Source organism: Falco punctatus (genome assembly GCF_963210335.1).
Source record: "Falco punctatus genome assembly, chromosome: 3".
NCBI classification, from domain to species: domain Eukaryota; kingdom Metazoa; phylum Chordata; class Aves; order Falconiformes; family Falconidae; genus Falco; species Falco punctatus.
This window is the reverse complement of record NC_137582.1, coordinates 104,571,443-104,585,188: the sequence shown is the minus strand read 5'-3', so window position 1 is coordinate 104,585,188 and position 13,746 is coordinate 104,571,443. Positions and strand designations below refer to the sequence as shown.

At 52.8% G+C, this 13,746-nt stretch overlaps 1 protein-coding gene across 1 annotated transcript in view; it reads left to right on the top strand.

The window, feature by feature from the left end:
- The window catches only part of PERM1 (PPARGC1 and ESRR induced regulator, muscle 1), a 41,703-nt gene extending 33,247 nt beyond the window's left edge, over positions 1 to 8,456 (top strand). Inside the window, exons 2-4 of the mRNA XM_080380051.1 lie at positions 608 to 2,653; positions 4,579 to 4,695; positions 6,713 to 8,456. Coding sequence (XP_080236177.1) covers positions 610 to 2,653; positions 4,579 to 4,695; positions 6,713 to 6,792 — 2,241 coding nt within the window. The 5' untranslated portion in view covers positions 608 to 609 and the 3' untranslated portion in view covers positions 6,793 to 8,456. The remainder of the gene's footprint in view (positions 1 to 607; positions 2,654 to 4,578; positions 4,696 to 6,712) is intronic.
- The last annotated feature ends 5,290 nt before the right edge of the window (positions 8,457 to 13,746 follow it).

Here is a 13,746-nt window from a genome sequence, read left to right as displayed (position 1 = left end):
GTAGGATGCAGCTTTGTGATTTCTCTGCTTCTTCTCCTACCGTCGGATCCCCTCTGCTGGTTTTGGGCTCTGTTGCATCTCCCTCCCGAGAGCCATGGGTATGGACGGAGCTGCCATGTCTGGCTGGAATGTCCTTGTTTGGACTGTGCTTCGTGCTACCTTCATGCATGATGCTGTGGCAGCAGGAATGCTCACGAGCATATCCCCCCCACACTTTTTTAAAGGCAAAAGGAGTAGGAAAGGGGTATGTAAAGTGCAATACTGCTGTGCTGCTGTGGAGAGAATTCCACCCCATCTGTGCTGCTGTGCTCGGGGAGCAGAGGCAGAAGGGACCTGAGGGGGGTGGTAATGGTCTCTGTCACTGCTGGCTGGGTTATGGTCCAGCACAACCGTACCTGTCTGGCTGAGCCTGCCAGGAGCTGCCCTCACCTCCCACCATTTTCGGCTGGAAATGAGTGAGGATGAGTGAATGCCGATGACAGGGAAGCAGGGCAGGAATCTGGGGGGAAAAGCTTGGGGCATATACCTCTGCTATGTCTGCTGATGCTGATACCCCCTCTTCATGCCTTGATCTCTCTGGCCCCCTCCTCTTGCTTTGCTGCTGCAGGCATGGACAACTTTGAGTACAGCATCCAGCTGAATGACAGGGACTGGGCTGAGTTCTTCTTGGCGTCGGAAGAATGCAACCTAGCACCAGCCGCCCTGGCCACGGCTGAGGAGCAGTGTCTCAGTGACATTGAACAAGGGGACGGCGTGCCGGGGAGGGACTGCCGTGCCAGCACAAATGGGCAGATCACAGTGAGGGTGGGCAGCAGGCCAGGGCCTGGCACGGGGAGCTCTGTCCCACGTGGGGTGCCTGGAGACGCCTCCCTGCGCTGGCCTGCTGGTGGGCATCTCTCCCTGCCGGAGCTTCTCTCGGGCAGCGAGGACGAAGCGGACCTGGGCTCGGTCGGCAGGTTTCTGTGTGAGAGCGACAAGCCCAGCTGCCCTTTGATTGCTCCAATGCCCAGCACGCAGGGGAGGCAGCTCCCCTGTCCCCCTGCAGCCACCCTTGCTGGCCCCACTGACGGCACAGCCGAGAGCAGCTCAGGACAGGACGCAGCATGTGAAGCAGCAGCACTGCAGTTGGCATCAGCATCGGAGAAAGGAGCAGCCAGCAACAGTCAGGCCATGGAGCCTCCCAGCCACCCGGCTGGAACCAGCGGCCCTGAACAGGGAAGGGATGCAGGAGGGCAGCAGCCCTATGGCAGCCCAGTGGTAGCACAACCGGGGACGCCAACGCAAGGCAGGTCGCTGGCACTGGCTGCCTCCCCAGAGGGTTCAGTGAGGAAAAGTCCTAGCAACACTTCCCGCTCGGAGTCTGGGCTACGGGGACCTCTGCGTGACCATCCCCCAAGCCCAGCCCTGGAGACTGCGCCCAGAGCGCCCAGCTGCCCAGCGCAGGAGGAGGCGAGCGGGGAGAGAGCGGCTGCCGAGCCGAGCTCCCCGGCTGGCTCCCCGGAGGTCGTGAGGCCCAAGGTGCCAGGACAGCTGAGAAAGAGCCGCAAGCAACGTGGAGCCAGTGCCACAGAGGCAGCCCAGAGGGACAGGGAGACTGCAGGGACTGCAGCGCAGGGGACCGTGGTACCCATAAAGGCACCTTTAAGCTCGCCACTGTCCTCGCGAAAGAGCAAAGGGAAGGAGAAGGCGGCCAAGCCAGCTCCTGTGAAGCTGGGGAGCGAGGAGGCAGGGGAGAGCAAACGGCCAGTGCCCAGCCCTGGTGTGGATGAGGGTGATCCAGCCGTGGGCGCTCCCCCGAAGCAGAAGGCAAAGGAGCCAGGGGCACAGCCCCTGGGAAAGGCGAAGGCCACCAAGCATTCAAAGCCAGGGCAGGCTGGTGCCTTGGGTGTGTGTGACGATGTGCTGGCGATCCCTGCCAGTGAAGCCATGGCTCCTTTGGGAGCGGCATGCCAGGAGATACCAGGGAAGCCTCTCCCTCCCAAGAGTGTGGCAGCTTCTGGAGGAGATGCTGCTGAGGGAGCTCATGGAGAGCCTGCAGCTGAGATCCCTGGGCAGCTGCCCCCCCCGTGCTTTGCAGCCGGGGCCTCTGCAGGGAGAGACACCCTGGACGTGAGTTGGCCTGAGATGTATGAGTATTTGTTCTGTGACTCCCAAGGGGAAGAAGAAGGAGTGGAGAACTCAGTGGAGGGGGAGAAAGCACCCTTGGAAAGGGAAATGTCCCTGCCTGAACTGTATGAATATTTTTTCAATGAACCAGAAGGAAACAGGAAAAAAGTCAAGAGTAAAGACAGGAGGCGAAAGAAGTTCAGCAGCTTGGACCACACTCAGCTGCAAAAGGAGGATTCCAACTCAGCTCCAGTCAAAGACTCCCTGGTTATCTCAGTCCCTGAGGTGTATGAACACTTCTTTCCAGACAGGCCTGGGAACAGGGCAGGCTGGAGGCAGATTTTCTCAATCACTCCAACCTCCGAGGTGAGGAAGGCCGTAGGGGCTTTTAAGTCCTTCCTGCAAAGGCCAATGCACCTCATCAGAGGCCAGGCCCCTGCCCCCCAGTCTTTTGTGCAGAGAGGATCTGGAGAGAAGCTCCCCCTCGTCCCACTGGGAAGAGGCCAGGCACGGCCAGAAACGTTGGACATGGCCCTTGCACTGACAGGTAAAGCACTGCTACCCCCCGCCCGACAGCCCCAACTTGCTGCTGCACTCAGGGATGTGCCTCTGCCTTGTGTGACCTCCCCTGCTCCCACTGCCCCTGGGGAAGCCTGGTAGCCAGCTCTGGCCCTGCCGCAGCCAGCGCCACTCCAGCTGCAGCGGCCTTACAAATGGGAGCTTTTTGGTGGGCTTTGCCAGGTGTAGCTGCTCTGAAATCACCCTCCTGGCATGTTCACCTTGCCACGCAGCAGCCCTGGGTTTAGCAGGGGAAGCGCGGCTAAAGCCACCACCACGACATGCTGTGTCACATTGGCTCTCTCTTGCGATGCTCACACTGTCCCTATGCCAAGCAAGTACTGCTGGCCAGACCCCACGGGCTGGCTCCCAGCACTGCAGGAGGCATGGACAGGGAATCTGGGTATATCCTGTGCATAACTCGCTCTTCTCTCCACGAACCCTGGTCCTGGAGCAGAGGTGGTCATGACAGCATGCATGCAACAGGCTGAAATTCACTCTGGCCTAAAGTCCCTGTCCTAGCTGATTCAGTTGTCCCCCCTGAATGCATATAATTTACTGTGGCTCTAATCTATTCTTTTGCCCTCTGACCAAGGAAAACTTACTGAAGTGGACAGCTGCATTGAACATGGCTGGTGCTATTGCAGGGTCTGGTAGAGACAGGAATCCCCTACTCCACCACCATCCAACTGCCTGCAGAACCACATACCTGTATTTCTGATGAGGGAGTGGGAGGCAGAGCAGCAAAATCCTTCTGTACCAAAGAACTCCTGCCCCTGAGATAAGGCAGTGGCTGCTGGGCTGCTAATCCATCTAATATCTGTGGGGGAAAGGGTGTGCACAGAGTGGGACAAGTCCAAGGCTTCCAGCCGAAAGAGGTGTGTGGGGACTTTAAAACACATGCTAATGTCAAAAACACCCTTGACCTCAGAGGTTACCTGGACATTAACTGTTACTGGAGGAAGGTAAGAGAAACAGGAACGAAGGGACAGCAAGTCTGACCCACTAGGACAGCCAGCATATTTATCTTAAAGCTTATATGATGCTTACAGCCACAGCGCCTCATAGTTAATATTAAACCCAAACAATGAATGAGTCATCCCAAAGGGTGCCTCAAAATAGAGCTTCCGATCTGTTTGCACAGAGAAAACCCCCTTTGCCATCATTGTAGATAATTAATAAACCCGTTTTAATTAAAAGCCTGATCAAATAAACATAGGAGCAAAAATAACCTACTTTTGCAACATGCCTTCAGGTTGTACCAGGCTTGGAACTCCAGCAAAGAAAAAAATGCAGAGCACTTAGGGCTGTCTCCCTCCCTGGACCTAGCAGGCAGCGGGAGTGAGGTGGGATCCAAGGAGAGATGCTGAGCACTGGTGCTTCTCGGGGGGCGTATGCTTGTCCTAGAGATGCATGTGCCTTGGTACATTGTCTTGCAGGAAAGAGACCTTTCCCAGAGAGACCTGCCTGCAGCCCTGGTGCATCAGCCGCCACCCCAGGAACTGCTCTCTCCTAAATCTACCCCCCAGACCCCCTTCCAGGCACCGTACAGGGCTGCACTGGGAAGGTGGGCAGGAGGTGGTGAGGCAGGCAGAGGTCCTGGAAGCAGTGACACACTGGCTGTGCCTCTGAGGACCATGGGTAGCATTAACAAATACTTGCCTTGGGCTCTTAACGAAGTGTAAAACTGAGAGGGGTGAAAAATGTGCCCCGCTCCTTAGGAAACATACCCAAGTCCTAAATAGACATGTTTGACCTGACCAATGGTGAAAAAAGGTCTTCTGGGAGGGTGAATGTGTGAGAAGGATGTATTTCTCTGGGAGCGCAAGGGACTCGCTGCCCTGACGCAGCTGGAGCCTGCTGTGGCAGAGGCGGTAGTGTAAAACCCCAAGCCTCATGCTCTTCTTCTCACAGGGAGGCCTGAGGCTCCGCTGGCGCTGACCCACAAAGACATGTGCCTTGTCTTCTGTGCCTTTGCGTCCTGGGCAGTGAAGACCTCTGACCTGCAGTCTCCGGATGCCTGGAAGACCAGTACGTATGGTGCCCAGCCTGGCAGGAGAGGGGTGGGAAAGGACCCCATGGAAGTCATAGTGAGGAGAAAGGCAGGGATGCTAACACTCTAACACTCCCTGTGGGAAAATGCAGTCATTTTCCTGCTTTTCCAAACTGTCCCGTTACTTTCTAATACCTTCTCTCTCCTATAGAAATGGCAGCCCTGACTCCTACTCACTTACGTTGCCCTTTCCCCACACAAAGCGGCTGCTGACTTGAACTGAACTGTAGGACAAGTCCATATTCCTGGCTTTGGCCCTGCTCCATCCAGCCTCTGACAGGGACCAGGACCAGTGTGTCAGAGGAAGAGAGACTTCTTTAGGATCCATGCTGGTTAGAAGCTGAATCGGTACCTTGAGGATGCAGGTTTAGCCTCCCATCATCTGAGCTGGGACAAACACATGCATTTTTCTAATGTGCTGTAAAGGTATAATCTTTTTTCTAAATACAGCTTAGCTGAAGTGTTACCCTGGTGCACTGAGTCCTGCAAGTAAACAGAGCTCTGCCAGTTCCCCTCCTCTCCAACCACAGCACTTGAATAACCGGTGGGGAGAGAGGAAGCTCAGGCAACACAAATTAGCCGAGCTGTGGCCCAAGGGGTGCGGGTCTCTGGGTGAGCAGGGCAGGGGACAAGTGAGTGCAGCAGTGCTGCCCTGGTGGCAGCAGCTGAGCGCAGGGTCCAGCCCATGGGCACCGAAGAGCCCCTGCCATGGGGTGAGATGCCAGGGTCAGGGCTTCCCGCTGCTTGTCCAGGGGAGGAATGTTCCCCGCTAAGGTCACACAGGAAGCTGACACCCCGAGCTGAGAATAGCTCATTAGCTAAAGTTGCTCCGTGCAATCATCACAAGGAGCTTTTGGCTTGCTCCTCCTTGCCTTCTTAGTATTAGGTGGTAGATGTGGCCTTAGAGAGGGTGTGAAAAACGTAACGGCCTTGTGCCCTCAGGATTGCATAACCCAGCACCCAACGTGCAGTAAGCACCCAGGTGAGGAGGGGAGGCGAGAGACAGCTTAACGTCCTGGGCAATTCTTTTTTGGCATTTTAGGTTCTAACAAGCTAAATTTCCCTGTCTATGTCCCAGGCTCTAACACATAAACCAAAATCAAGTCTGAATTTAAACTGGGAAATCCAAAGGCATGGCTTGGGTTCCCAGTTTTGCTTGGGCACATATCAGGGGGTTTAACCTCTTTTATAAGCCATGCTAAAAATATTAGCTAAAAGTACAGAGAAGAGCTTGATTCTGTGTATCATCTCCATTAGTTATTTTTTGTATCTACATTTTCTGATTCTGCGTTTTGGGTATTTTCTGCTTTTGGCTGGGATCAGAGTATCCGCAGATAACCCACAAAATTATATTTTTCTTGGCATATTCCTGGTCCAAACAGAAGTAGAAAATGAAGGGACTGTCCTGAAGCCCTACTGTGGCTTTCTCATCGAGATTAGACCCACTAGATCTCCACATGAAGCTGTATATCTAACCACCACTCATCTCTACCACACGCATGAAGTCTATGTTGTGTTTCCCTCAGAAACAGCTGTTTCTTGTGAAATGGTGGTGTGATTCCTGTGCCCAGACTATAGGGCTAGATGCAGTTGGCCAGGCTTTGGACAGCTCAGGAGTGAATGCACTGGGAACAAGGATGGTGGGGTGGGGATGAAAAGCAAAGGCAGGAAGGGACTGGGAAAGGGAGGGGAGTGACACACACACCCACACACCCCAGGACCTATGGATTACAGTGAGCCACGTAGCTTGTGATCTTCAAGTTTGGAGAAAGACCATCAGGTTTGGAATCACAGAATCATTTAGGTTGGAAAAGACCTTTAAGTTCATCAGGTCCAACCGTTAACCTGGGACTGCCAAGCCCACCACTAAACATGTCCCTAAGCACCACATCTACACATTTTTTGAATGCTTCCAGGGGTGGTGATTCCACCAACTCCCTGGCTTTGGAAGAAGCACCCAGACTCATTCTGGAAATGTGCTGCGCTCTTTTCCAGTGTTCCTGGCAAGTTTTGGCACGCTTTCTGCTATCCGCTACTTCCGAAGGCAGGTCAGAGAAGGACACCTCCGGACCTAGCCCAGCACAAAACCAGAGGTGCTTCCCAAGGACATGCGAGGACGGTGGAGGCAGAGGCCAGGGACTTTGTTCTTGGGCATCGTGAGAAGCCTGGATCCCAGCACCAAAACTTCTCTGGACCCATCCCTAAGGGGACAGGATGTCACAGGAAGCAGGACCCTTCCAGTGATAGTCATTTACAGTACTGTAGGCAGTTTGTACCTGAAGAGGAGCCCAGCGTGGGCTGGCTCTGTTCTTTCTTTGCACACTTCTTGCATATTTGTCCTATCTCCTAGGAGTAGTCACACCATCAGTTGCAGGGTCCTGCTTGTCCATCCTCCCTGCTGAAGGCAGCTGGTGGCAAAGGAAGGCACTGAGGGGGCGGAGGGAAGAGAGAGCAAAAGAAACCAGGAAAGTGCTTTGTTCCTATGAAAGAGCTGGGATATCTGTGAAGGAAGAGAGGAGAGAGCTTTGGGGAAGAGCTGTCTCTGCCCAAACATGGTGCTTTGCTAAGCATGTGCTGGCTGTGTGTGGCTAGCTGGGCAGCAGCTAAAGGCAACAGAGGGGCCACTCGCTTGGCAAGGGCCAAGTCTCCCATGACCAGTTTGGCTCACTGCAGGAGGACTCATCCTCTTGGATTTCACTCCAAGAAGTCATGGCTCGGTCTAACAGTTCAGGAGGCTGAGATAGGGTTTCTGCTGCATGTGGCCGCCTTCAGTCCCGCTGAGCCAGAGCCACAGATGCGGTGTCTGTCCCTGCCGGTGAGGAGCACCCACTGCAAGGTCACATCCCACTCCCATAGGCAGAGGACAGGCAAGTATCATGGAGCCAGGGCCAGGGGAAAGGGTGGCTGGGAAGGGCCCTGCAGGAGGCTGCGCAGGACAGAAGAGGCTGCAAGACCAGCAGGGAAAGGGGCCGAGCACCGGGGAGCCTCAGGAAAGAGCCCTGACAAAGACAGGAGCATGTCGGAGAGGAGAAGGAAAAGGTATGTGTACATGTATGGCTCTGACAATCACCAGAGGAAGGGTCTATATATACAGCTTGGTCCCTCTGCTGCCTCCCATCACAGAGACATAAAGTGGGCTGGGAGGAGATGTTGGGTGAGGAGGTGCTGTGGCTGGGTGTGTAACCTGTGGGGCTGGAGAGGGCTGGAGCGGACTCAGAATGGAAAGTGCGGTGAAAAATTAAAAATAAGTGGTTCTTCCCGGTTTCTAGTGCCTTCTTGATCACTAAAGGGCATTATTAATGAGGGGGTTTCTGCACTTCCAAGTCTGGTAACAACATGAATGTGAGATTTTTTAAGCCCTTAGGGACCAGATCCACAAAGGTACCGGGGGAAACCTGCCCAGAATACCTGTGTGGATCTGCTTATGAGCTTTATAGGAACATTGTGGCAATGTTTGCCTTATGAAACCAGAGAGGAGAGGTTTAGCTCTTTCCTTGCAATGCAGAGTGCCATGCAATTTTAATGTGTGTAGAGTTGTACTGACGACCATGTATTATTGCTGATAAGAAAGAACACTGTGCAATTGTACAGTGAGATATGTAGCAGGAAATAGCAAGAGAGAGACGTACAGGCTCTGTATGGACTATACCAGCTGCGTATGCAGTTAAGAGGAGTTTTGTGGAGGAGGAGAACAGATAAAATATGCTGGAAGCTTCTAATAAAGATCTATCTCATTTAATATTTTTGTGTACATACTTCTGTCTATATTGTTTATGTGTGAAGCTGTTGAATGAGTACTGAGTTTTAAAGAATGAGAAACCAGTCCATCGTGTGTCTGTTGATACAAAAATGTAGGGGTTGATGTGCTGGCTGAGGAGCCCTGAGGACAGCGTGTGCAGGGAGATGGGCTGCTTCTCCTCTTCTTTGGCTCAGTCCCCATGCCTACCTGAGACACATCTTGTCTGTCACATGTAGCTAATGGCCTGATCCAGTGAGCTCTGCCCTCTCTTTTGTCTAAAAAGCACTCAGGACTCGAGCAGAGTCCCACTCCTGACAACCCTCCAGCCACCTCCTCCTGGGACCCCCCTGAACAGACCAGCGAGCACAAGTCAATGCACAGCAGCAGCTCCCAGCTTCCATCCATTGATCCTCATCGCCTCTGACCTCTCCAGCCCCCTCGATGCAGCCAAGCTCTCCAGCCTGAGCTGCATCCAGGAATGCCTGGCACTGCAGCCTCAGGCCCTGGAAGATGTGCCCGGCAGACCTCTCCATCCACTGAGCAGGAGCACGGGAGGCACAGGGGAGGCTGAAGTGTTCACATATGCTCAGTTTTACTGTTTATCCAGCCATAATCCATTAAGCGCTCTCCGCGATCTCAGTGGCAGGTGGAAATACAGCAGCCTTGGATGGTGGGTGGGTAATGGGGGAACAGCTGGAGGAATCAGGCAATTTCATTATGCGACATTTTCCTGGGAGACTGTCACACGGGGCTGAGCAAAGCAGAAGAAGGTCAGAGGAGGGCAGCAGACAGGTTTGCTGAAAGGAAAGGGTCTCTGGAACTGCCAGCTCCTGTCTCAAGGGGCTCTGGCTCTCCCTCCCTAGTTCCTCATGCAGAGTGAAGTCCCCAGGGTAAGGGACACAGCTAAATCCTTGAACGGTCAGTGCTGACTTCTTGCCTGGTTTGAATTTTTCAGATTTTGTGTTTTCGAGCTTTGTCACACAAATCTGGAGGAAATAATGTTTTCCCTTTGTTTTGCAGGTGCAGGAACATTTCGTTCCCTCTCAGCCATGTACAGCACTCCCAGGTGCGGTGCCATTCTGGCAGTCAATGAATGATTGTGCTAAAAGTCACTGAATTTAATCCTGGGCAAAAAGGTTGGGAAAGCTGTTCTGGTTTATCTCAGCGTCTCAGGGATTAAAAAGTTGGTCTGTAGATCTCACCGGAAGATTTCTGGCCAGAAACCATAATGCTGAAAACACTTATGATGATATTAGCCCCGCCAGGGAGGTCTGAATGGGGGCAGGGCTCTGTGCTGGGATGTGACGAGTCTGCATGTACCCATGTCAGCTGGCTCTTTTCTAAGCAATGTCCTTGCTTTGGGGACCTCATCTTCCCAGGGGAAGTGGTTTCGGTCTCAGCTGCTCCCCACAAGCCAAAGCTGCAGACATTTGCTGCAATGGGAGTGCTGCTGTTTCAGCTCACTGCTTGGGCGCCCTGTGAGGAATGAGGAAGCTCAGTCAGTTGAGGCTGGGCTGGAGAACTTCGCAGTGGATGTGTAGGTGCTAAATCACCACTGGGAAGAGACTTGCTCATCCTCTCCTGCCACCATTGTTTGAAGGCTCTGTGCAAGATTTTTGCAGGAAGCCAGCTCGTTCCACTGCTTGCAGGCGGTCAGGCTACAGTCGGAGACTACTGTCAGGTTTTGTGAACTACACGGGGCGGGCATGGCACTGACGGGAGGCTGCAGGAAAGCTGTTTTGCATGCCGGTAGTAATACCAGATACAGTTCAGAAAGGAATCAGATCTAGATGTTGCAAGAAGCAGGAATGGTAGGTCACGCTCTGTACCCCCAGTGCTCTGGTCCATGGGTGAGCTGCACTTGGGGCGGGAAAAGCTGCCTCCTGGTGGTCCTTGACCTGCTTGAGCTGGGAAAGGCATGGTAGCACTGAGTCTCAGTTTTCCCACTCCAAGGGACATAGGGTATCCCACTCTCTCGATGCCTCTATCCTACTGTTCAAAAACTCATGCAAAGTTTCTACCCAGAAGAGCTCAGTACTCATATTATGCTGTAGATAACAAGGTGCCTGTCACCTCTCCCAGCAAGTGATCTCCCTTTGCCTGTCTGTGATAATTGGTGTCCGATCCTTTAGAGCTTGGGCTTGGAGACATAAATGGGATTTGGCACCTCCCCCTGCTAAAAGTTACCAAAGCTGCCAGATGATCCATCAGGTTATAGGTGCATTTCACACTCCTTTTCATCTCTACTGGAAGAAGTGGACGAGGTAAATATTTCAGAAGATAGGTATTTTCAGCCCACTGCAGAAGCTAAAGGAATTATGAAAGATCTTGATGGTATCAGGAGATCAGGTCTGGGAGTGTCTACTGTGCTCAGTCAAGCAGCAACGTCTCTAGTGTCCTTCAGGAAAACCAGCCTGGACTTGCTGGCAATTTTAATGCTTGGTTTATTCTCCGACCTTTTAAGCTCTCTCCTCTCCCTCCATGGCTAGGTCATCTTGCCTGTATCTCACCCTGGAGGGAGGAGCTGCGAGCTCACCATCTTTTGCAATAGCAGCAGCCACCACAATAGAAACGACCTTTTCAGCGCATCCTTGCTACTGTGAGATTTGTTTTCCCTTCACCAAAGAGAGTGGCAGTGCTGGCGGTGGGACCCGTGCCATCCAACCCCACTTCTCTGCCTTGCACGTAGCTCCCACATCTGACACCTTGTCTTGCCAAGCAGATGAAAAAGTCAGGCAGGTGCACCCTCAAGAACTGCCTCCGTATTTCATCTGGCCTTGATACATCACGTGCCACTCGGCTGCTGGAGTCCCAGCCTGGAAGAGGGCTGCGGCTCGCCCTCCTCCCTCTTCTGCAGCCATCAGTTTTGCTGGAGCAGTTCCTTCACTCTTATTTTTGCTTCATCTCTCTGTAATAAAACTAGAGCAAAGCTTCCCGCGGACATTCCTGCTAGGCCATTTCTGAGTCATGACCGTCTTCTCCCCGCACTTCAAAAATATTTCTGATGGCTGGTGGTGCTGTGCCGGAGGCGGAGTGCAGCCCCGGCGGGCGGCAGGCAGAGCAGAGGGAGCAGTGACCTCCCTCTGATCTGGGACTGACAGAAGCACCAGTTGCTTCAGCCCGAGCGTGGCTTTCTCTGGTGGCTTCCCCCACCCACAGGGCGGTGAGGGAGTTGCTCATCACAGACGAGGGCAAATCCTGCACATCCTCAGCTCCTCAGGGGACCAAGAGCTCTGCAAGGGAGGCGCTGGGTTTTCTGAGCAGGTTTTCCGAGCAGGTCCTTCTCCAACGTCAGCTGTTGTTCCAGGCAGCCACTCATAGGCAGCTGACAGGAAAAGACACGTTCATAGAAAATGTCCACCGAGGAATTCCCAAACCTCAAATGTCTTTGTAAAACACAACAAGAAGATTGGCACATCCACGCACAGCAAAGGAGAGGGAGCCGGCCAGGTGGGCTGCTCCATGGCAGCTACACCGTGTCTTCACTTATGGGTTTTTTTTTCTCCAAACTCCTGAAGCCAAAGGAGCAGGTCACAGGCTCCACTTTTCTTTTTTCTAAAAACACCTCTCTGCTGTTTATTCTTTGAGCAAAAGAAGTTTGAAAATGTGGCTTGGAAATCAGAAAGCAGAGAGAAATACAGCAGTGCATGGTGTTTCAATAACTGCTCTGTTTTTCCAGCTATGGTTTCAGAAGGGGGGACTTGATTCAGGACTTTTAGTACTTGGAGGGAGCAGGGGGGTGGAGACATCATTTGTCAGAGGGTGATTGTTGGCAGCTAGTATCATCTCGTGCCTTTCATCTGCCTCTGTGAATAAAGATGCAGCTATGCTGTGACCAAGCTGAGCAGTGGGATGTGTATGGGCTTGCTGGCAGCTCCAGAGCACTGGGCCTGCAGTTTGTGGTGACCTGGTTCAGATCCTATTTTTTCTGCAGCCAGTCTGTGAAGGACGAATTTATTTTTCCAGGAAATGAGAGGTATTTTGTGTGTTTACAGGTACTACAGTGGCCATTTTAATGCAACTTGTGCTGAGACGTCTAATGCCACTTTAACTAAACCCTCTACTTTTAAAGCCTAAGAGAAATGTGTTGGAGGAAAAGCTGGGGTTCTCACGGTCCCAAGGCAGGTGTCCACGAACACAGCTCACAAACACAGCCCTGTTCCCACCTGCTACAGAGCCGCCTGGGTCAACATCTGGATTGGAAACCATCAGCAGAAAACCAATGGATGGCAAAAGTGATGACTCAAGTGGGAAACCAGGTTGTGCTGGGGAGCCTGGGTGTGGGTCTTGGCCAGTCTGATGCTTATGGGGCTGGTTTGAAAACATTTTAGGGCTTGTGTACACACACATAAATGGCTCTGCATTGATTATACCGGCCTAGCAAAACTGTACAACCTTCTAAAGTAGGGACAGACAGAGGGAAAGCAGGAAGAACTGCTGCTCCTAGGGGAGCTAAACCCAGCTGGGAAAGGGTATAAGTGAAACTCCTTTAGCTGCTTGTATGGCAGAGGCTATGTAACCATTTCAGTGGCAGTTTGTTAGCACAATCTTTAATTGCTGCTGGGTAGCAGTGAAAAAACAGCAGGGAGCAGGCATTAGTGGTCTACAGGACGGCAGCATTCAGGGAGGGGACACTCAGGTCCTGTGTACGGCCATAACCCCACACTCTCGGCACAAGCCCCTGATGGTTGCCTGTTTGCTAAGGGCATGCTCACACCCCATCCCTGCAATGCCATGTTCTGTGCTGCGCAGCAGCTGGAGGTAGCTACAGTCTGCGCCACAAGTATGGCAGGAATAAGGCAGTAACTCAGGCACAGATGCACGAGCACAGAGATGGAGTTCAGGACCCAAAATAAGAGCCAAACAGACCACAGCAGCTGCACAGAAAGGCATGCTGGAAGCATGAGAAATGAGCAGCTTGCATGTTGAAAGGGCAGCATTTGAAAGAGTGACAAATTTAGCCCAGATGTAGTCAGGGAGGAAAGTTGCCACTCTAGGAGCAGGACAAAAATTTCTTTAGAAGCTGTGTCATGTCTCTGCAGGCACTTTGAAACCAGGATCTCGCACCTTGCTACTGGTGGTCCTGTGCACACGTGTAACTGTCACCGATCAATGTGATTGCACATTGCAGCCTGGGAGAGCTGCTCGCTGAGGGACAGACCCACCGGGCTTCTGCGGCCAACACATCCACCCCCTGTCTGGTTATTCGGTGTCTTGAGCACTTCTGGCTGCAGCACCAACACCTGCCATCTTCCCAAGTGTCAGCACCTTGCAGCAGCTGATGTCTTGC